The following is a 24,738-nucleotide window of genomic DNA, read 5'->3' as shown; positions in this document are numbered from 1 at the left end:
ACTAGCTTGGGTTAATAATAGTGAGCATTATATGATCCTGAAAAATACTATCAGATCTTAGAGAATACAGGCAAAATGGTTCAAGAATTACAGTGCCTGTTTACTACTACCATGCATAAGAAAGTCGGATTCCTCCCAATGTTATATTGCGCTTCTCTTATGAAGTAATTGCAAATTTTCATTTGGATCCAGTTCTTAGATTGTGCAGGAATGAGAGGACCGTCTCTAGAGGAGGCTTGGACAGCTTTAAAAAGGTGTGAACTAGTCGAAGAGAATGTGGGTGTTGTTTATGAGCATAATCAAGGAGCTCTTAAAAAGCAAGAAAGCTCCTTTTAAAAATGGAAATATTGCCAAAATGAAAATAGATACTAGTACAGATGATGGCAAAATACATTTGCTGGTAAGACAAATGGAAAATATTTTTGAGGCGCATACTGCTGGAATGTTGAGAGTAAAAGAAATTATCAGGAGGAGGAACCCAGCAAAGGAGGTGGACAAATAGTAAAGGAGTAAAAGGCACACTAATGGAGAGATGGCCAATGAACTAAATTGATTTTTGTGTCTTTTTTTACCTCAGAAAATGTGAGGTGCCCTGAATTTCTTTATCTTAAAGACTTGAGTGAAATACAGGGGGCAAGAGGTGAACTGGTAGGACCGATTTAACAAATTAAAAATTAACAAGTGACTGAGCTCAAAGAAAACACTGCTGGTAATTCTTATGGAAGTTTCAAAAATTCTGAACTACTGTGAAAAAATAGCTACCTCATTAAACACTAAAACCTGAGCCCTGAAAATCAGCCAGGGTTATACCCATTTTTTTTCTCTTTAAACAAAGGAGTAGGCAAGTTATCCTACTGTTTGTTCCAGATCAAATTGTCGAAAACAATACTGAAGATAGAAATTATCCATCATTTTAGAAGAACAGATGTTGATGGGGGAGCATCAGCGTAGTTTTTTGCAAGCATCTTTATCAGAGTGTTAGCATGTCATTAAAAATAACCTTTGGCAATGGTTGTTTTCAAAGGCCACTGAGTACATGCAGAAGTCATAAAAATAATGGGTTAATAATAGTTAATTGGAAGAAAATGGATAGCTTTTTCAAGGAAAGAAGGTTAGCACTTTTGTTAGGGATTTCTGTTGTGTTTGGTACCTTTATAGTAAAGATAAGCTAAGAGTGATGAAAACTCAAGCACACTGCAAACCAAATAGCCCTTTCCATACTGAAAATTTTATTTCATGTACTAGATCTATTTTAAGCCTGTGCCATATGTGTGTGTATGTGTATAAAATAGGAAAGTTTACTTCCCAAATTATATTTTTCTCTCTCTTCCCTTCTTTTTTAAGGTAATAAATGGTTTTAAAACAGAAGTAAATACTGCATTTAATTACAGATACATTTTTGCTTTTCTCTTGTAGTCAAACAAAGTTCCTGTAGTTCAACATCCACATCACATGCACCCTCTGACACCACTCATCACCTATAGCAATGACCACTTTTCACCAGGCTCACCACCTTCCCACCTCTCCCCAGAGATTGACCCAAAGACAGGTGAGTGTTGAAAATCACGATCTTATCCAAAGCCCATTAAAAGGGTTTGAGGGCCTCGCCAAAAGAAAAGCACAACAAATAAATTGGGGGGGGGAGTAAAAACAAAAATGTAAATTTATCAGCAGATATTTTGTGAAATACTGGAAATAAAAAAAAGTTATTTACATGTTTCTAACTAAAGGGGAGGTAGGGATTCCAGTTTAGAATAGAAAAAGAGGTTAACGAGAGACTGTATCTTAACATATATTATTGTTTCTCCACCATCAGGAATTCCACGGCCACCGCACCCTTCAGAACTCTCTCCTTATTATCCATTGTCTTCTGGTGCCATTGGACAAATTCCTCATCCTTTGGGATGGCTTGTACCACAGTAGGAATTTCCACTCTAAATATCCTTTCTTGCTTTGTTTTTCTCTTCCAGTGCTGGTTGGTCTTCATTCAGTACAAAGATTTTGACCCCAACATGTGTTACTTCTGAAATAAATCCATTTCATGAAGCCACAGGTGCTGTAATCTTTTGAGTTAGCCAAAACTTCACCTGCTCGAGAGACTTTTTCTGCATAGTTTCCTACTTTGTCAGAATAAGATTTCACACACATAGGTGCACATTGCAATCACATTGATATGCCATCTGTGTGACACCCTTTATTTATGAAGCTCAAATTCTTTTACCTTCAAAACTAGGCCACAGAACTATGGTCAATCCCAAGGTCACGAATACTGCTGCATGGCTAAGGCCTGCAAGCAAAGAGGAGTAAAGAAATGTACAATTGAGTTTATTCTAGTGTTCAGAGTGATAAATATGATCATATATATATATATAGTTGGGATTCCTACAGTTTAATTGTGATTTTAAGAAAAATACATTATTGTACTATAATGTAAAGATTTCATCAATATAAACAATGTGGTACCTCCATTATATTCATAGTATAAGGAAGCTTGAGGAGAATTTGAAAAGATCCAGTCAGTTCATATATAATTGGCATACTGAGACATGCACATCACTACTGATACTGCTACATTCTGCACTAGTTGAAGCTTCTGGATGGTCTTTAAGGGGCATCTATGATGTACTGAATGGAGACACCAAATATGGACATCTTCTATTTAGAAAACCTTAAGTGGAATAATGGTTTTAAAACGGCACTATTAAACTATGCATGATCTCCACAGATCAACTCCATATCTTGTGGTTTTTCTTTCTAAGATAATGTTTTACGTGATCTGGGATTTTACCAAGAGATGATAGTTGCGGGGGAAATTGGTCAAGGAATGGGAATCTGGGTTTGATGATGAAGAAGGTCTGCAGCACAAACTAACGGCAACAAATATTTGCAAATAATAACTTATTTTTTTAAAAAATGTGATTCTTAGGAGGTAAATGTACTTTATAATAAATTCCATATGTGTTCAGTGAACTCATAGAGAAATAATATAGCACCAAATATTGTATAATTTCTAGGAACCTACAACATTAGCAGTTAAGTGATAAGTTTTGTAATTTGGGATAAAAAATAATTTGTTGGCAATTGTAACTTGTCTTGTCCATTTTCAGGCAAGGACAGCCGGTGTATTCCATTCCTCCAGGTGGGTTTAGACATCCATATCCTGCCTTGGCTATGAATGCCTCAATGTCCAGGTGCGTTCAAGCGGGAATCTGGGTCTAATTCTCTCTGAACTAGCAAAACCATATCTGTGCATCACAGGTCAAACCAGGGTCAAGAACTCATAAGAGAAATTGAACATGCTTTATGTCTTATATATTGCTTTTGTGGGGAGATTCTTTTTTCTTAAAGCTATGACTGTATCTTAAAGGGGTACCAGATGAACAGCTCAGTTATATTTAAATTGCTATAGTTTACACCAGTAATGGTGGACCTTTTAGAGACCAAGTGCCCCAAAACTGCTCCGTCCACCCCTGCTCCTCCCTCGCCCACAGGACCACCCCCCGCCCACAGGGCCTGCCGCAGATCGGCCAGGTGGGCCAGTAGCGCCATGGCAGCCCCGCCCCCGCAGCATCATCTGTGTGTGATGGCGCGAGGGTGGACTCTTGTCCCCGCTGCCTGGCTGGCATGTTTTTGGCTGTGCTGCTCCGCATGGGCCGCGCCTGGGGGCGACTCTCCTCCGGGGGGCTGCTAGCGAGAAGGGGTCGTGAGGGGAAATGGGGCTGGGGCAACGGCGCGCGTGCCCTCAGAGAGGGCTCTGAATGCCCCCCCCAGCATGTGTGCCATAGGTTTGCCACCACTGGTTTACACATTAGAAGCAAATTTAGAGGGAAACATTTTGCTGAATTAATTTAGTATTTTGTACTCTCCAGAGCAGGGGTTTTTGAAACCTTTAAGCCTATATTTTTTAAAAACCTATTTAAAAAAGAAAAAGAAAAGAACAAATCCTTGTTGAAGAGTGAAAATTCTGTTAGCATAAAAGTGGTTGTGTTCAAAGGAACATTTTGCCTAGGGGCTTTGGTTTTTCTTGGGACCTCTATCAAATTCCCAAAGAACCATTAAGATTCTATAGAACACACTTAGAAGAGTATTTATGCCATCTTCTACATTTATGGTTTATATAATCATCATTCTGATTATGCTGTTGCCATTTTTCACTTCATGATTCAGGGCAGTGAATCAATAATTTGCCATTCTGGACCTCATTTTTGAAAAATTGACTTCTAAATGACCGAAAAAGCAAAACGAATAGAAATGTCTAACAAGGAATAAAAACAGGCATCTTTTCTCTTTAAGCGTTGTTTTAAAAGATGTGGATTATACAGACAAGAACCAAAATCTGTCCAAGTAGTTCTCTCTGCCTTAGCCGTTAATGCAATAAATTGATTATTCACAAGTTGGCCTTCAGTTATTGCTGTTGACCTTAGGTTTTACTGTTCTTTGAGGGCTCTGACCAGATGCCACAGAAAAAGGAAAAGAAGGAAAGTGGAAAGGGGTATGAAGAAATAATAAGTAGATGATACATAATGATGAAAATACTGCAGTTGTGAGAAGCATTTTTTTTTCAGCATACAACCTTTGTGCTTCAGCTTGATGTCTAGCAGGTTTTCCCCTCATATGGTTCCTCCTCCTGCGCACGGAATTCATCCCTCAGGAATCCCACACCCCACCATCGTGTCGCCTATTGTTAAACAAGAGCCGACACAGTCCAGCCTGAGTCCTGAAGGAAGCTCGTAAGTAATAGGTTAGCTGGCTGCTGCCTTGAATGCCTTTGTTGATGGAATGTCTAAGAAGAAAACAGTTGCTCTCCATTTGTTATTTCTTAACATGTTTTACATTGCACTTGGGTGCACGTATGTCCTCACAAATTCACGACAATGCAACCTTACTGCGCACTATAAAATAACCCTCCACCCCCGAATATTTCGGGGGGGTGCATTGTTTTTCTTTTTATTCTTTCAACCCAGTAGAAAGATGGAAAGAAATTATGCAAAAAGGATTAGGGCTCTGGCATTGGCACAATAACTCCCTGCAAACTGTGAACACGACAGAACCAGATTTGGTGTGAGAGGAGGGAAGCTTGAGAAACAATGGCCAAGTTCAAAAAGAGCCAGATGAGCCTCCAGCTGTGTGGAGAAAAACATTTCCCCACAACATCACTGCAGAAAAGGCAGTTCGGCAATGGCTCATGATTCTGATTATAAGCTGCGGGCCCCTTCCTTCCCACACCTTCCCTCTCTGTTACATGACTCTGAAAATGGAGCTATTATGAAGGACTTTGAAAGAAATCCAGAAGTTCTGCCCTGCATGCTTTTCCTAACTTGTTTAAATGAATGGAAACAACAATCTTCTGTTCGTTGAACTAGACACCAGTTGGAATCCTTGACTCCTCTTAAGTTAGGTAAAATAGAAACAGGCTTTTGTTAACAGGCAACGTGGCTGGAATACATTGGATAGAGCAGATAACTATGTTCATTGCAAGTTCTACACAGGTGCACATCACCCCTACACTACTCTAGCTTATGAACTGTTAATCCCATGAGAACAGTCATTCTGCACTGTATCTTATTCCTCTTCCATCAGCCAGTAAAGTTATGGAATATTTCACGCCGTAAACATTACTAGGTGTTACAGCTGTGAAAGTGAAGGCTTTTGTCATAGGTGTGGCAATTTCCACAATATTCTTCTGTACCTTTGTCTCAATAGACATGATGTGAAGTAAAACTTCATTAAGCAGTTAACCACTCCTAATACTGACAGTTTGTTAGAAATAGTAATTCTTCACTGTGCCTCATGTTTTCTGTTCCTTGTTGGTTGAAAGAGAGTGCATAGGTACATGAATTATGGGACTGTAATGAAAAATGTGGCTCTTCCAGAAAAACACCTGTTATTGTCAAAAAGGAAGAGGAGAAGAAGCCCCATATAAAAAAGCCGCTGAATGCGTTCATGTTGTACATGAAGGAAATGCGCGCCAAGGTTGTGGCAGAGTGTACGTTGAAGGAGAGTGCTGCTATCAACCAGATCCTAGGAAGACGGGTATAAGAACACTTTTTTGATTCTCTGCTCCATTTGAGCCATGTGCTACTGACACTGGTACATTCAAAATTTGCTTGTTGTGACTAATGTATTGTTCTTGTGCTTTTTAACAATGCCAATCTAAGAAAGTTTAAAGTCCATCTCCTGAACAGATAGAATAGTTTGTCAGTTGTCTGGGATTATAAATTTACACTCGGGACTTTAAGAGTATCTTGTTTGTTGAGTAGACGGGGGGGGGGGGGTGGAGAATAAACCAAGAATCAGTGAATGTTAAGGAATCCAAATAAAATGATTGAGAAAAGGTTGTAGAGCAGCAGTCCCTAACCCTCCGTGGCCTGCTAGAAACCAGGCCGTGCAAGTGGTAGGTGAGTGAGCAAAGCTTCATCTGTGCATGTGCGGGATCTATCCATCCCCCCTCCAGATCGTGGAGAAATTGTCTTCCATGAAACCGGTCCCTGGCGCCAGAAAGATTGGGGACTGCTTATGTAGGGAATGTCTGCTGAAAAAGAGGACCTGAAGCATTTAGAGGAATAGGAAAAATGAAAAAAAAATGACAGAAACTCTAGCACATGTCTGTTCTGAAGCAACATCAAACTCCAGAGCCAGAATATTGTGGATGGGGTAAGAATGTATAAGACCAAGAGTCAAGGTTGCAAAGAGGGATAGAAAAGAAGTGGATTGTGAGAAAGAAAATGGATAATAGAGAGTGTCCCATAGGATTGAACAACTTTTTTCCATTGGATATAGAATCAGAATAGTTTCTATTTTGGTAAGAAAGATGTGCTGGGCTAGTAAGAGTTGGCAGGTTGTATACAGGTGATTCTTGTATACATCTAGGCTGTGTAATTCTGCCTGATGTTGCCCTTTGCTGCAGTGTTGTGATTTTCCAATCCTCATAGATTGGGAGGGGTTGATGAGGAAAGGAAATAAAAGAGGAAAAGAAATTTTAACTTCCTTATAATTGATTTGAACTAAGCAGTTAAAGTTTAGTTTGTAGCTTTAAGTTGCTACAAATATGTATGTGCCTTCAATTATTTTCTCAATACAATGTTGGAATGATAAAATCCAACATTTGAGTTCTTTTGTATAAAGAGTACCATAATTTCAATGTAAAGTTTTATTCCATGTTCAGACTACAATGTATTTTTCTATGCTTCAGTGGCATTCATTGTCCCGTGAAGAGCAAGCCAAATACTATGAGTTAGCACGGAAGGAACGACAGCTTCATTCTCAACTCTACCCCACTTGGTCTGCCCGAGATAACTATGTAAGTCTTAATTGCAGATATGTATACTTCAATAATGCTCCTTCGAGTAGTCAACCATCATCCAAATTCTGGGATCTGAACTCTGCATCTACAGATTCACAATCCACTGTGCTGTAGATATTTAGGGTTCATTTTTCAGAATTGTCTTCAAAGTTGAGTTGTAAACTGTCAAGCGATGGAGAAATCAGGAGATGCAAGTAGTTCAAATGAGTATAAAGATTTATTGCAAGCTTAAGCTCTCTACAAGAGTCTGAGCTACTAATTGTCAAGTGAAATGAGCAGAAATTAAAGCATTCAAAGTGGGCTGGACTTAGATCTTTTGTAGGTGTGCAAGAACTCATGACTGATGACGCATTTGAGCCCTCCGTCTGCTCAGCCTGATCATCTCCTACATAAACAACCAGAAGTATGTGAAGAAAACACAGAAAAATAGTAAAAAGCTAGGAATAACCAATTCCAGCAGTGAATAGTGAGAGACTCAATTAGCTGCAATTGACTTCTGAATATTCAGTGAATGTTTTCCTATGCATTTCTTAAAAGATTTAAGGGGGATTGAGGAAGGATCCAGTAGGAATTGATTAAAATTAATCATAAGGTTATAGTGTGCAAAACTTAGTTTTTTCACAACAACAAATCCTAATAATCCCTTATTTGGGCAAATTAAGATATTTAAAACGATGAAGAATTAGTTAAATCTCTTTTGGGGAAAGCATTTTTGTTTGTTCTCTCAACATATGCCTTTATTTGTTGCTTACTGGAAATTTTAGTCATCACATCTGCAGTAAAGTCAATAAAGAATAACATTCTCATAATAGAATGGCCAAATAATACATAGCAGAGCATCTTATTACGAAGCCCCCGATTTTCTGGGCTTTTGATTTATTTTCCCTAAATAAAATTTGCGGCCAGAGTTAACCATATCTGTTTTTTGTTTGTTGACATTTCATTGAGGTTTGAGACTTTTTTTTAATCTTGAGAATTTAATTTACACAGAATGTATTTCTGTTCAGTTAATAATTATAAACCACTAGATAGCTGTTTTTAAATGAGTTTATGAAAGCAAATGTTTCTGTTTTTAGATAACTCTTTCTGCAATATGTATTTAATTGGATGAACATCTTTTTATTATGGCGGTCTTCTTCACCATAAATTATAAATGACCAAAAAACCCCACAGTGTACAGTGACTTATTCAAACGAAATTGTTTTGCTTGGCATTTATCTACTTAAGTATCGTAAGTTTTTAAATAATTCTGCAATGTAATTCTGACTTTTGGTAAATTTGTCCTTTTCAAGGGAAAGAAAAAGAAAAGAAAAAGAGAGAAACAAACTCAGCAACACATCCAGGAAACAGGAAGTACGTATCATTGCCACTTGGTCAATCTGATCCTAATCCATCAGTCTGGACCTGAATGAGCGTAACAGCATTATCCCACCTACCCACCCCCAAGTGAGAGGAAGTGGGCAGATCAAAATTGCTATTATTTGTCCTTTTTGTACATTGTCTCCTAATTGGGTGACGTGTAAATGTATCAAGAAACCTAACTTCTTAATCTGGGTAGGAATTTCAAAATGGCATCAAGGATTATAAAGAGAAACAGATGTTGATGGGATGGAGGGGGTGGGTGGGGAGAAATTTAACTCTTACGTTGTTGGTTCCTAAAAGCAAAATTCAAAGAGAGCGTAATAAGGCGGCTTCTGGACAGTCGGCACTATAAGAATAATACTTCTGGTGCTGTGGCTTTGCTATGGCCCTAACTACAATGCTTACTGGGAATGGCTGCTTTCAAAATAAATGCATTTTTCAACCAAGGAGACAATCTGCTTTTAATCGTTTCAGCCCTTTCCCCCTATTTGACTGGAAAAAAAAAATGACATGAGGATGGTAGATTTGGAACTGCGTAGTTTATGGCTCATTCTTTAGCCGTTCTCTTTGTAGCCTAACCAGCTTTAACCAGAATTGAAATAGATTGGAATAATTTCACGGGGGGTGAAAAGTAGGAGCCAACGGAAGGAGTCAATACACCTCTGCCCCCTTTTGTTACCAACAGATCCAATGGCTTTGAAGAGCAAGAAGCCCTGTGTGCCATACCTGTCAGCTGACAAGTCCTGCGACAGCCCTGCGTCCTCTCACGGCAGCATGCTAGATTCTCCGGCTACCCCTTCCACTGCCTTGGCATCGCCGGCAGCCCCCGCTGCCACCCACTCTGAGCAAGCACAGCCCCTCTCCTTGACCACCAAACCCGAAGCCAGGGCTCAGCTGTCTCTGCACTCGGCGTCTTTCCTGCCCAGCAAAGCTGCTTCCTCTTCCTCAAGTCTCACCAGCCAGTCACCTCTCCTCTCCAGGGCTCTGCCCTTCACCTCTATGGCCCCCGCGGCTCTTCTGACTACGCCTCCGACTTTTGCGGCCATTCCGTCTTCTCAGGCCGCCCTGGCTATGTTGCAGGCCCAGCCGCTCTCCTTGGTAACCAAACCAGCCGAATGAGGGGGCTTCCCCGTCACCCCGTCTCCGTGCTAAAATGCCCCCCAGTTGAGATTATGAAGCAGACAAAAGCCATTTATTGGTCAATATTTGACCCTTTCTGAACTCTTCCGTAAGGTGACTCTTGAGGAAGAAAGTGCTCTACTCTCAGAGTTGTTTTCAGTAGTCTGTCTGAAGACCGTTTTTATTATTTTTTTTAATTTTTTTTTTTAAATAAAAACACACCACCGCCACGAGGGAAAAAAAAACTTTTAACAAAACCCTGAAAAGAATGAAAAACAAAGAACACAAGCCAAGTCCTGTGTTTCTATCAGTGCCTCTTAGGCATGTAGACTTTGTACAGATGGATCATCTCTCAATGGTGTTTGCATGTTTTGATACCTTGCTAACTTTTGCTATCTCCCATTCCCTTGGCCAGACAGTGTTTTGTTTTATATGACTTCTCCTGTCATCCCGCTGTTCCATTCTTTTTCTAAGAGACTTCCAATATGTACCAGAAGACACAGTACCACAGAAATATAGTACCTCACTGTCATATTCAGAACTGCCGTGCCTCGGGGGAGGCCAAGTGCGTTTCTTGTAATCTGGAGTGACTGTCCGGGAAAATGGTAGGACAATCCATCCTATTTCCTTAACAGAATTATTTTCTGTAGCAGGCAGTAGGGGAATAGGCTTTGGGAAACTCCCTGTTATTTTAACAAAGGAAAATAAATCTGCATCCTCACTTGCCGTGTGATAGTATTCAATGAAGAATTTACATTTAATACATCTTGCACTCTGTCCCCCCTCCTCCCCTTTTCCCTTCATGAGTATGCGCGAAGAGGAAAAGTGTTTTGCAACTGATGTTTTTATATTAAGATTGTCTCTAGCCTGTTGGTTCTGTCAACCTTAATTTTGGCCCCATTAATTCCCAGAACTGGACCATAAACCATTCATAATAAACATTATGAAGTGTATATAAAGAAATAATTTGTACATCTTGTTTGGAGGAGCCCATCTGAAGATTCTTCTCTAGATCTTGAGAAATGGGATAACTGAAAGAGGAAAGGGTGCAGGAAAGTGCATTATGCTCTAGGGCGGGGGTCCCCAACCCCTGGGCCCGGTCCACTATTAGGTTAAGGAGCTGTATGTGTGTGCTTGCCATTCCCCCCCCCCCAAAGCGGGAAAGGTTAGAGACGTCTGCTCTAGGGAATTGAAAAAAACCCAACCATGTTCTAGATCAGAGGTCTCCAATCCCCAGGCCGTGGTCCACTACTGGACCTATTCAGAATTGGACTGCGCAAGTGGCTGGCCGGGGCATGGGCATGCGCAACTCAGCTTGTGGGCCAGTGGGCACTTGGATGCGCCGGCTGACCACTTGCACAAGTCGAGCTGTGCACGCATCAGCCCACTTGTGCGGTCCAGTTTCCCCCCCTCCCTCCTCAGCCAAGCCACAAAGGTTGGGGACCGCTGTTCTAGATAACACTTCTTCCAGCCATCTGACTGTCCGCACTTAAAAAACAAGACAGTGTAAGGGAAAGAGAGGCGATTAAGATGCAGGAAGTCAGTAATCAACTGGCACAGAAGTTGGTTAGGCCAAACGGGGTGAGCAGAAAGAGAAACGTGGTTTTGGAACTAGAGCTGTTTTATTTATGTCTCACATAATCTTCAGCCAAGATCAAAGTGCCTTCTGGAAGTCTTCCAGTGATCTTTGTGAATTCTGTGAGTTGAAGTCCACAGGTCTTAAAGTTGCCAAGATTGGACAGCCTTGGTTTGGAAGGACCCTATGTTGAAATGTTGCATACTCTTGTTTCATGCATGCAACTTAATGACTTGGATTAAAATCTTGATATGAAAGGTTTAAAGAAGCTATAAGATGTAATTCTCTGTAACTCTGAGTTTTATTCATGCTTTTAAAACCAAATCTATTGGAGATCAGAGAGGGCTGGATTCAAAATGTTAAGAAAGAGTGACATTTACTGATGGTTCAGTTACAGTCTGGAAAGGGAAGCACACTTTGCATGCTTGGCTTGTAATTTATTATATTGGGCACATATTTACAGAGGAAAAAAAGGGATTGAATATTCCCAGTAGATCGGTGATTTTAATATCCATTGAAAGAATCAGTAACAGCAAGGCAAGTCTTGAAGAAAACCAAACAAAACTGATTTTCCCCCATGTCCTGGGTGCCACTTCCAACAACAACAACAAAAAATATCAAAACCTTGTTGGAAATAGTATCTGCCATGTCTGTTGAAATCTGCTTTAAAAAAAATATTGGCTGCATCATTTTTAAAAATGTATTTCCACCGAAAACAGGATGCTAAGTTTCCATGTTAGCTGTTCAACAATGGCTCCTTTTTTTTCCCTCTAAAAAGCAAAAATTGATTTCAAGAAACATCTCAAAAAAAAAACAAAAACCCAACATTGCATATTTGGCAAAAAGCACCTGGGTCATGTGCAACCTTGCTCGGAGAATCCCAAGAGCTGCCTGCAGACAAACAGCCTCTTGAATCAGATTTCATGGAAAATTAAGGGCATGAAGCAACCTGTCAGAATAATTAAAGTCTGACCCTGGGCCAGACAGCTTCAAACAGATGTTGAGCTTTAGCAAGAGAGTATTTCTTTGTTTTACGCTGTATTTTCCCATACAGGAAAGAACATCTGTTAGGGTGCTGCTTCAGGAGGGGGAAAAAATGGCAAAAGAGCTTGCTGCAACGGGTTGGGATTGGGAGGCAGTCAAACTACGACTGGCATCATAGCTCAAGGGTTTCTGTCTCTAGGGCCATATTTGCTTCCAATGAAGTACAGGTCATCCTCGACTTACGACAGTTCATTTAGTGACCTTTCAAAGTTACATCACTGAAAAGGTGATTTATAACCATTTTTCTTACTTAACAACCATTGCAGCATCCCCATGGTTATGCGATCAAAATTCAGACAGTTGGCAACTGAATCATGTTTATGATGGTTGCAGTGTCCCGGGATCGTGTGATCACCTTTTGCGACCTTCTGACAATCAGTCAATGGAGAAACCAGATTTGTTTAACAACCGTGTTACTAACTTAATAACTGCAACAATTCACTTAATGACTGTGGCAAGAAAGGTTGTAAAATGGGACAAAACTCACTTAACAAATGTTTCACTTGGCAACATAAATTTGTGGCTCAATAGTGGTCGTAAGTCAAGGACTACCTGTAGCAGATAGCATGGCATCAAGCCACCGCATTGGTTCAGGATCGCTTTGCTTTCTCATGTAAAAAGCTACCTGGCCAGCACAAATCGTTGCATTTTACTCCTCTCTTGCTAATAAGATGATGCCTCTTGAAGGCAAGATACTCACTACCCAAGTTAGGGCCTCATCTGGCATCGCCCAGCCGTTTTGGAGGCCATGTAAAGCATGATTCTTATTGCGATCATCAATGATGATTGAATGGCTTTGGTAGATGCCCTGAAGTCAATAGTAGGGTTGCTGCTTGATTGGCATGTTTTCATGGGATAGGAATATGGAAAGCAATTGCCCCATCATTACTACTGCAAATATGTGCATCTCATATCCTTGGCATCATGAAAAGCAAAGCTAAATTAGTTGCTGCTGCAAATGTAAGTGGTCTATAATGAGTTATAATCGGGTGTAGTTTCTTGTCCCGCCATTGTTTTCCCACTGGTATATTGAACACAAGGAATCTAATGATTGTGTTTACCTTGCCAAACTCTTAATGGCTACAGAGACCCCATAGTCACATTTTTCACAACTGCCCACCTGCATGCCATGGACACCACCCTCCCACTTCAGCCACACAGATGTTGAATGCATTGCTGTAATCCAGGGGTGTCAAACTCGCAATGTCATGTGACATGTCGCGATGTATCACAACTTTCCCCATTGCCAGAGCTGGGGTGGGTGCAGTTTCGGCATGACGCATCCGGCCCACGGGCCGGCAGTTTGACACCCCTGCTGTAATCTAATTCTGATTGAATCAAAGTTTGCCCACAAATCTGTACGTTTAGGATTAGTCCAGTAAAGGTATTTTGTGATCGTGGGATATGAATTTTTTTCCTTTTTTTATGAAGGAAAAGCTCTTGTAGAGAACTTAAGCTTTAGTTCTAAATATGAAGTCTACTGGCTGTTGAGTGGCCCCTTGACTTGCTATCCATAGCAAGTCAAGACAAGGGTAGGACTAAAGAACTACATTTTACTTTCAAAGTAAAAAAAAAAAAGTTCAGTTTGCAGCTCCCACCCTCTGGAATGAACTGCCCCCAGAGATCAGGGTTATCCCTGATCTCCCTTCCTTCCGCCGCGCCCTTAAGACTTGGTTATTCCAGCTTGCAGGACTGGCCTAGGGTAATTTTTAGAGGGGTTTTAAATTACATTTTAATTGGACAAAGTTTAAATATTTTTTTTTTTATTAATTTTAAATTTGTATTGTTATTTATGTATTTTAACTGATTGTCAGCCACCCTGAGTCCGCGAGGAGAAGGGCGGGATATAAATCCAAATATAAAAAATAAAAAATAAAAAAAAAGATTGATAGCAAGGCCAACTTCTGGTTGATAAGAACTTCTTAGTGAAGTTGGAGACAAGGTATCAGAGTAGAAAACTGCTTCCTTACATTTCCTCGTCAGAACTTTTATACAAACATTCTACATCATTTAACATTTCATTCTTTCCATATCCAAATAAACATTTAGCTGTTCATTGGGGTTAAAATACATTTGTCAACTAACAGGACAAGATCCCTATGGCTGAACAGGGAAAAACGGCCGTGTGTGTGGCTTAGACTTAAACTTAAATTGAATTGAAAATTCTCATGGATTTGAATTCAGTCTCCAAACTAACAACAACATCTAGCCAGCATCATTACTCTGCCATTTCTAAGATTCAAAGTATAGCTAAACCTTAAATTCTCATTAATGACTTGCTTGCTAATTTGGACATCGGCCCTTCACTCACTATACTTTGTTTCTTCGGCTCTGCTCATTTCTTAGCCATATAATTCCAGGTGAGATGGAGCAAAACACAATTATTTGTGTGTGGTGGTGGTGGTGGGACTTGATCTAGAGCTCTCATATCACTCTACAGGAAGTTCCAACCAGACCTAAGACACAGTGAGTTCAAAAGCAGCAGTGGAGAAAAAAATCTACAAGCCCCCTCCCCCCCCAAAAAAAAACCCCTAGGAGTTGCACATAAAAAGTTCTCTTGAAAGATTTAAATCTTCCATGTGTACATTCAGGGCTGTCCTACGGTTGAGCATTGGACTATCGTGAATATACAGAGAGTATGTATTTAGTTATTTAAATTGGTTCATTGTTTTATTTTTACTACATGTATGGGAGAAAGTTCTTACAAGGGCTGACTTTGCTATACCCTTTGCTTTCTGTTTGTATAACCTGCTGAGAATCCTGATGGATTGGGGTGGCATATACTGTAAACTCTAGCACAGTGGTTCTCAACCTTTTTAATGCCGTGACCCCAACTGGTCGTAAGTCGAGGACTAAACCGGTTGTAGGTCGAGGACTAAACCGGTCGTAAGTCAAGGACTACCCAACCGGTCGTACGTCGAGGACTTTCCCTGCCCGGGAGCGCCACGCATGCGTGGTTCTGCCCCCTGCGCCGGCCGAGGCGTAGCTGGCAAGCGGCAGAGACGGAGCAGGCCAACCACCAGCTGGCCCAGCCCAAGGGAGGTAAGGCACCCGCCGGAAAAGGGGGAAAAAATGGCGGACAAAAAAAAAATGGCAGACAGCCTTGCTTGGCGACCCCCGTGAAATGGTCGATCGACCCCAAATGGGGTCCCGACCCACAGGTTGAGAACCACTGCTCTAGCAGATAAATAGGTAAGATGCCGTGTGTTCCTCTGCTTCAGGTAGCATTAGATGTCTACATTTTATTGATACTCTGGTTGAACCTCTGCATTTCTCTGGTACTGTCTCATGCTGCGTTCAGCCTTTTGGAAACGAATGTTCCAGAATGGTCCTTTTGATTAGCTTTAGCATTTAGCTAGACTTTCCTGGATATATGGTTAGCATTTTGAGTGCTCCATTTTGTGCAGAGAATCTTGGGTTTCAGTGTCGAAACTTCAGTGTCCTCTCCCATGGAGTGTTGCCTGCCTGTCTGGAAATCCAGAATTCTGTCCTCCCAATGGATAAGCAGTAAACTGAACTCAGTGATTACAAGTCTTGGTTGATGGGGTGTCTTTCAGAAGTGAGGGATGTGACATCCCTCATTCCCGGTTGGCTATACACAATTCTATTTTGATAAGTCTGAAATGATCAGCATGCCTTGTAATTAAATCTGTGAAATATTGATGGATATGAATATTACTCTGTGCCCTTCCCACCATTCTTACTCCTAGTAAATATCCCTCCCGATGGTGTTTCCGTCCATGGGCATGTTGAATTTTGGATTACGGTAACTTCTGAACCCAGTGAGTTGGGTCTTTGTTAATAAATAATGGCTAAACTAAATCCATGTCTAGTTTTTTTGTGTTTTTCCTTCATCAGTATCCCTCCGTAGCATTCACGCCAGCAAGAGAGGCAATAAAGAGATGGGACCCTTGGCTGTAAGATAGCCTTGCAAGAGATTGGACTCTTAAAAAAATCACAATAAACTGAAAGGGGTCAGTCTTTCCTTTCTCTTCAGCAGCTGCACAGACATAACAGAAGTGAATGGAGGGTCTCAAGTTACCCTCCCCTCATCCCATCTTGCAGCCCCCAGGAATCAACTGCTTGAACTTGGGCCAGCAAGACACACAGGCCTGCCTGGCCCTTTTTTTTGTTCTCTTCTTTCCCTCTTTGTGTGTTACTGTTCTGTTCTGCTTTTTCTGTCTGTAACAATTAACGTAGGTAGCCGGGTTCGAAATGTATGATTGCTTTTCTTTGGGGATCCACTGGCCATCTCATTAAAAGCCTTGAGTTGGGTAGATCTTCTTTCTTTTGCCTTTTTTCAGAGAGCTTGTTATAAAACCTCCCGAGTGCAGATAGCATCTGGGTCCCTGTTCATCGCTTTAATGTCTCTTTTGAAACCGAGAGTTGCGTCTGCCATCTTTGCTTGCATAACTAATCATGGTCAAGGCTGGAGAAGCATTCTCCCATGCCTTCCTCTCTTGTGTGTCTTTTCAAATCAGGCTTCTTTTTCCCCCCTCTTAACTAACTGAAATGCCTAATGAAGACCCAAGGGATCTTGCCGAGCAAGAAATAATTAGGGACTCAGACAGAAGCCCATCGCAAAGTTTGGGCAAAGGAGGCTTTCTTGATCCCATCTTTTGTGACAAGACCATCGGGGAAGAGCGCCAGATGTCCTCTTTCCCAACTCCACATGTTTGGAGTAGAGCAAAAAATTCCCCCAGCCTTTGGCTTGCCTGCCCAAGCAGCTGGTGCAGGGGCAGAAGCTATGCTTAATACATTTTAATTAGCATCATTAAACTCCTCAATTTGCTAATTGTTTTCCTTTTGATCATCTATTCTGACCAAATTAATCCTCTGGGGAGCAAAACAGTTGATATGTTTGCGCTTAGATGCTTCTAATCAGGTGAAGACTTAATTGTTTGTGCCCTGAATTGGGACTGCTTGGCAGGCTGATTTCATGGGCCAAGTGCCAAATCGGCACCGTGGACAGGTGATTCTGGGTTAACCCTGGGGTCTCGTACTGTCTTGAGTTCTGGATCTTAAAAGATTCCTTGCACGGTGCTCTACTAAGTTGGAAAGGGTAATCACTTAGCTCAGCGAAGTGCCCTGAGCCTATCCTATTGATTTACCTGCCAGACAATTTTACTTTCAGTCACGTATGTCTTCCTAGTTGGGAACCAGGTTCAGTTCACATCAAAAGACAGTTCTTTTTGTTCATCCTGAGACTTCAAGGTGCGCACGTCTCTTGAGCATCTTGCCTAGTTGATGCTATCCAGAGTTGGGTTGGCACTCAACACAGTAGAATTCCCAGTCTATGTGACCATACTCTCCAGTCCCAATGCATCTGGGAGGTGCTAAGTCAAAGGATGGGCTCAGAGGTGCCACAGTCAAGAATTGGGGATCAGTGGAAGTGGGGGTCCCATTTAATTTCCCTATAACTTGTTGAATGGGATTTGCACATTCTTGATTTCTACCTGAGGCATAGCGCGGTAGCACAAATACCCTAGATCAGGGCTTCTCAAAGTAGGGTCTGGGGGTCCCTGTAACGTCAAATAATTACTTTAAGATTTCTCAGTTTTAATTTCTACTGCAGTCAATATTGATAGATATAACCCACATAAATAAACCAAAGTTCTTGGGGCTTTTAAGAATGTAAAAGAGGTGCTGAAAACAAAGGATTACGAGACCAATGCCCCAGATGAACTGATTCTGTGGGTACTATAATTATCTAGACTAGTCAGTAGATGGTGCTTGACTTAGATGCATTTGGATAGAGTTGCTTTGGCTATTTTAAGAAACAATAGAAGTGATTGTCTTTTCTCCTGACAAGACTATCCTTTAATTCTTCAGCAATGCATCCATTCTATCCCATCTATTTGCTAACCCTGTGCAATTTGCCAGTGATAGAGGAGGTTACTCTCTTCTCTGCAGGATATTTGGCTAAGTTATATGATTCATCACATTTTAACTCGGCCAGCCGGATTCAGTAATGCACTAGGGTTTTCCGTTTGCAGCGTGTTGGGGCCTGGATTGAATTAAAGGGATCAGTGAGTCGATGGGGGAACTGGTAGATAGATTGGCGTCAGCACAAGAAAATAGCTGCAGTGTTTCTCAACCATGGCCACTTGAAGATGAAGCATGGCTGACTGGGGAATTCTGGGAGTTGACATCCACATATCTTCAAGTGCCCAAGGTTGAGAAACATCAACCTAGAAAGCTTTTATCAATCCTGAATAACACTTTGGTTGTGTGGTAGTATTATGGCCCTCTCTAATGACAATTCAAGACTTATACATCTTATCCTAGCTGGCAAAATTGGATATTTTAGAAAGAACACACAAACACACACAACACACTTCCTCCCTTTCATTTTGAAGAAATTGAAATCTAAAAACTAGTTGATTTGACCTGTTTACAGTATTCTTCATCTATCTCCCTTCCAGTTTTTCCAAGTCATGGAAACTTCTGTCTAGATTTCCTGCATTATATTGCCTTTCAGAATACTTGGGCACTGAAGATATTGTATTGAATGGATTTAGCAAGAGGAGGTAAATTCTGCTCCTTTGGACACAATTGTGCAGCTTCAGGAGCATCCAAAGATAGTCGCACAAGGATGGGAAGGAGGGAGGACTGCCCAAGAAAGCTGGTTAGTCTTCCTAGCATTCAAGGAACTCCATTCCTTGAAGAATTATAGAGTTAAGCCAGAAGACAAGAAGATAAACACTTCCATAAAAAAAAGCTTGCCAATCATTCCCTTTTTTCCCCCTTTTTTTGCATAAGTTACATATGGGAATCTGATCAGCAGCTCTTATTTTGACACTGAGAAATCACAGTGTATTCGACCTGGAGCTTTCCAATAAACATTAATTATGTGTCCATGGCACAGGGCTCTGTTACTCAAAAAGATTAAAACTGTCTTAACAAGATGGTGACATGAAAACCACAATGCAGCATTTGTTTTATTTTATCACGGTGTCCTAGAACCTCATTTTGTATCATTTAGACATGGGATTATTTTCAAGTCCAGTATTGTTTACTAGGCAGGCAGCTTTGGTGTGCTGATGTGACTATTCCAGTGCGGTGTGTTTATATAAGAATCTTGAACACTGGAAAAAAAAATAAACAGCAAGTGAGTGCACCAAGATTTTTGTTTCTCATTTGAAAGCCAAGTTGCAAATGGTTAAGAAGGGGTTTTTTTTAAAAAAAAAAAATCTGATCCTGTTTACTAACTGAGCAGATTTCCTGTATTGTAAATGTTAAACATATTTTTATATTATTCTTAACATTTTGTAGATACATCTACAAAATCAAAAGAAATAAGAGTGCCTCAAACATTTCCCTGCCCCATTTTGCATTTTATATTCCAAAGCAGCTCTTTTTTTCTCTACTTTTTTTTTTATTTTAAAAAGGGCCCTTCCCATGCATTATTGCCAGATTGTCAGCCAATAAAATAGCATGGAAACATTATGTTTGCAGATATGATCGTCCGTTGTTAATGTAATAATGTTTTACTCCATTTACTTAATTTTCTTCATTTGCATAATACATTGAATCATAAGTTAATTACAAAGGTCGGGTTCATATCACAGGCTCAGCTAAAACATTTGGCTGATTTGTGGCTCCACTGGTACAGAAGTGGTCTTGAGTGATATTCCTTGACAGTTACCTTTATTGAGGTTTAGATACGTTTGTGTAACATGCTAAAATCTGTGTTTAAATTAACTAACTAAATAAACGAACTTGGTTAAAAATCCTGAAATGGATTATAGCCAACTTCACAAGGCTAGGAAGAGTGAACCAGCCTTACTAAGCATACTTATTTAAATCCTATCTTCTAATCCAGAGATGTCCAGCCTAGACAACTTGATTTGAAGACTTGTGGACTTCAACTCCACTTCAACATGGCTGGCTGGGAAACTCTGGGAGCTGAAGTCCACAAGTCTTATAGTTGCCAAGGTTGGACACCCCCATTCTACTCTATCACTTTTTGCAGGACCAGATCCTAAAGATGGCTTCTTTCAAAAATCACCTAGGACAGGAAAAAGCTATTGAAAGACTTAGTGGAGCATGGTTTCCTGTTCGGCAATTCAAAATAGTGACATCAAGATATATATCATAATCAGAATAGTTCTCACTTTGTTTAGTGGAACTTATAATAATAATAATAACAACAACAACAACAATAATAATAATAATATTGGAAGGGACCTTGGAGGTCATCGAGTCCATCCCCCTGCTCAGGCAGGAACCCTACACCATTTCAGACAAATGGCTGTCCAGTCTCTTCTTAAAAACTTCCAGTGTTGGAGCATTCACCGCTTCTGGAGGCAGGTTGTTCCACTGGTTAATTGTTCTAACTGTCAGGAAGTTTCTCCTTAGTTCTAGGTTGCTTCTCTCCTTGATTAGTTTCCATCCGTTGCTTCTCGTCCTGCCTTCAGGCGCCTTGGAGAATAGCTTGACTCCCTCTTCTTTGTGGCAGCCCCTGAGATACTGGAAGACTGCTGTCATGTCCCCCCTCGTCATTCTCTTCATTAAACTAGACATACCCAATTCCAGCAACCGTTCCTTATATGTTTTAGCCTCCAGTCCCCTAATCATCTTTGTTGCTCTTCTCTGTACTCTTTCTAGAGTCTCAACATCTTTTTTACATCGTGGTGACCAAAACTGGATGCAGTATTCATGGGATTGCAGCAAGACTATGGCTGGACCTTAGCTTGCACTAAACTAGTATGTGGGTTGTTTGCTTTTAGCTTAGCAGCTTAATCACAATGTTTCATAAATTGTGCTTTATGGCTTAGCAACCTAGGTGCCTGTAGTTAAGTCCAGCTCTTGTGTTAAGCCACTGTTTCCCAACCTTAAGTACTTTGAGAAGTGTGAACTTCAACTCTCCAGAATTCCCCAGCCAATCCTCAGAAGGGGGAATTTTGAGAGTTGAAGTCCACATTCATCAGTTTCCAAGGCTGGGAAACACTGTGTTAAGCCATTGTCTTAAACCATTTTTAAATAAGTCACAATGGCTTGCTGCCCTAAATCACATCCTAATATTAATTATTAACCATAATTCATTCAATTTATAAGACTCCCTAATCAAAAACGATTTCAATGGCGCCATCATGCACAGAAGCAGAACACATTTAAGCTCAACAACGCCACGTCTGTAAATCACAGGAGTCTCTGAGGAATTCAGTGGGATATAAAAACCATAAATAATAAACAAATCTGGCCAGCCAATTCCTTTCCTACAGTAATGATTCACCTCTACTACCCCAATAATCTTGTTTATGAAGCTTATTCAGCAGTAAATACAAGAAGGGGATATTTGAACCCCTATTTTTTATTCTGGATGAATATACTCAGCTACAGCAAATAACAGTTTCTCTCTTACATATACATAAGAAATCTCCTGATTCTAAGAAATGTGTTGTCTCCATAAACAGCATTTTGACAGTGCTTCTGGAAAGCCTTAAAAAATATAACCAAATCAAAGATAAGGCCATCTGACTTTGTGCTGTTGGAATATTCCCATCCAGGCTACAGTCCTATGCAGAAAAGGAAAAAACTGGAAAAAGTTTCTAATTATCCAAATTGCAGCTTTCCTGAAACGGCCTAACAATCCCTGGAATTTCAAAGGGTTTGCAAAGTGGCTGTACAAATTCACAAAACCACAGATTCCTGCCTTGGAGTCATGAATGGAATAGCTGCACTTTCCTGGGCTTTAAAATCAGAAACGATAATCTCTGCCTTCTTTTTAAAAATTCCATGAGAAGAATTTCTAAATATGAGAAAAGTTTCCAGTGTTTTCTAAAGTCTAAAAATTTCAAGAGTTAAAACCAATGTTATAAGCACATCCTTAAATGATTCATTGAGAAAATATTTGCATTGTGTTGAACTAGCCATTATATAACAAAAACTCCACTTACTATCACCAGAACCACCCAATTGTTTTAAGAATCTATAATTCCTTCAAGCAAATAAACTTGCTGGAAGATTAAAACAAGGCAGTCCATTACATCATGGAAGGCTGGAAAAACTGTACTGTATTTGGTTTTATCTTAGAAGGATGCTACCAATTCTTTATGACACTCATTGTGAAATCCATTGTAAGACTCAAGTGTAGTAAAAAAAAATGGAAACGGTTGCATTTAGCGGACTTTGTATATTGCGAGCATCCTGTCTTCTGAGGATTGGGCTGAGAATACAATAGCTTGGCTTTATCTTTTGAGTACTGCAGCAGTTAGAGATGCTATATTTTTTTCTATCCTGCTCTATGGAGTAGAGAGAGTTGGTCTCTGACAGAAGGCCACCTGAAGAGACTAGAAGCATTTGAAATGTGGATTTACAGGTGGCTGTTACGTATAAGCTGGGTTGACAAGATCAGAATACTCCTCCCCTATTCGGCGGACCCTTTCGGTTCCCTTTAGTAGTTTTGTTAATTTTTTACTTTTAATCTTATAAAGCCTGTACCCTATGATACTTTTTATGCCGTATGAGGTAAATTAGGAGGTCCCTTTCTAACTTCCGTTTGCTCCAGGTCCGTCTTCTTCTTGTAGTACCGAAGTTTTAGATTCCCTGACCAAACGACAAAACTCAGCAGCACTTTTTCATGCGGCTGCTGATAAAAACAGGATCGCCAACATGATCGCCAATGTCTGATAACGGATATGGCACAAGAAGAAGATCAATAAATAAGACTTTGCAATGTGCTATCAAGTAGCCTTGATTAAATAAACTATACCAGTATCAGGAGAAAAGATACAGACCACAAGATGGTGCTGCATCGCCATTCTTTAACAGAGGGAGTTTTTGCACGCTGAGTAAAAAAAAAAACAAAGCTGCAGTTTTGTGTGGCACCTTCAAGTTAGTGTTGGCTTCTGTGACTGCTTGCACAAGTCCTTTTTAGTTCTTTTGGCAAGAGTTTGGAAGTAGGATTGCTATTGCCTCCTTCCTAGGACTGAGAAAGTGATTGGCCCAAGTCACCCAGGCTTTGTTGACGCATCTAATGCCAAAGCTGAGTTCACACCCTGGATTCAACCACGCTTTGTTTCATGAGCACCCGAGTTCCCACAACCTAAATTAAAACAGAACAAACTCCATTATAGTTAACCAAATGTGCAGACCCAGCGTGTGTTTGTCCCGCTTTAGCACTTTTCTGGCATAACCTACATTTTCCTTAAGTTTACTTTTAATCTTTTACTATTAGTTATTGTTGCATTTACTTGCTCTATCTCACTGTGGGGTTATTCTAGGTCAGTGGTTCCCCAGCCTTTTCTATACCTCACACCCCTCGAATGCTTCTGATATAAGGAGAAACTTCCTGACAGTTAGAACAATTACCCAGTGGAACAACCTGCCTCCAGAAGCGGTGAATGCTCCAACACAGGAAGTTTTTAAGAAGAAACTGGACAGCCATTTGTCTGAAATGGTGTAGGGTTTCCTGCCTGAGCAGGGGGTTGGACTCGATGACCTCCAAGGTCCCTTCCAACTTTTATTATTATTATTATTATTATTATTATTATTATTATTATTATTATTATTATTATTATTATTATTATTATTATTATTATATTCTCGTTGGGGAATGTTTTCTAGTTTTACTTAATGCGTATATGTGATGTTAAAACTTTGAAGATTTGGGTCCAAAAGCGTGGGGGACCTTATAGTAGAGCGTGGGGGCCAACCCTTGGGGACAAGATCCGCCAAATATTGTCAGTTTTCCTTCTTTACTTGTCTCGCATTTGTCTTCTATCGTCTCGTTACGTTATTTGTTACTAAAAGAATACAGCGAGAAATACAATTACGATTACCAAAAAGGAAAGATGGACAGGCAGAGAGCAGAGGAAGGGATGGGGGGGAGAGATGGAATTGCCATCAATCTGTTCCAGTCCAGTTGTGGGACACCCAGGTCTTTTGCTCTGCAATGCAGCAAGGCATTATTACCTGTATTTTTTTTTTCCAGTTTGGTCCGGCTTGCAATACATGCCATTTTGAGAGTTTCCTCTACATCCGTGTTGACAGTTTTCAAATGTGTGGACTTCAATTCCCCACACTGGCTGGGGCAATTCTGGGCTTTCGAATCCACACGTCTGAAAACTGCCATGTTTGAGTGATCCACGTCAACTCTCAAGTTTGCAGGGGGAAAAACATAAAATAAAATAAAATAAGGAAACGGCCCGAGACTGGTGCATATTCACACGAGCAAGATTAAAGCGCGCGCTCGCCTTCCAGCGGCAAGCTCCAACCCCGCCTCCCTGGAACCGTAAGCCACGCCCAGCCGCGGATTCCCGCCCCTCCTCTCGCCTTCCCGAGAAGTTCCCTCCAGCTCTCGCGAGAACAGCGTCGGCGGAAACGGGCG

The 24,738-nt window shown here is 40.6% G+C and overlaps 1 protein-coding gene across 1 annotated transcript in view; it reads left to right on the top strand.

The window, feature by feature from the left end:
- Positions 1-10,735, top strand: part of TCF7L1 (transcription factor 7 like 1) — a gene marked incomplete at its 5' end in the record, with an annotated part of 54,430 nt that extends 43,695 nt beyond the window's left edge. Inside the window, 8 exons of the mRNA XM_029283887.1 lie at positions 1,417-1,549; positions 1,817-1,919; positions 3,108-3,191; positions 4,587-4,730; positions 5,874-6,033; positions 7,193-7,300; positions 8,596-8,656; positions 9,351-10,735. Coding sequence (XP_029139720.1) covers positions 1,417-1,549; positions 1,817-1,919; positions 3,108-3,191; positions 4,587-4,730; positions 5,874-6,033; positions 7,193-7,300; positions 8,596-8,656; positions 9,351-9,784 — 1,227 coding nt within the window. The remainder of the gene's footprint in view (positions 1-1,416; positions 1,550-1,816; positions 1,920-3,107; positions 3,192-4,586; positions 4,731-5,873; positions 6,034-7,192; positions 7,301-8,595; positions 8,657-9,350) is intronic.
- Positions 10,736-24,738: the final 14,003 nt, after the last annotated feature.

Source organism: Protobothrops mucrosquamatus, unplaced genomic scaffold (assembly GCF_001527695.2).
Source record: "Protobothrops mucrosquamatus isolate PMUCROS unplaced genomic scaffold, P.Mucros_1.0 scaffold262, whole genome shotgun sequence".
NCBI lineage: Eukaryota > Metazoa > Chordata > Lepidosauria > Squamata > Viperidae > Protobothrops > Protobothrops mucrosquamatus.
This window is presented reverse-complemented; position numbering and strand designations above follow the sequence as displayed.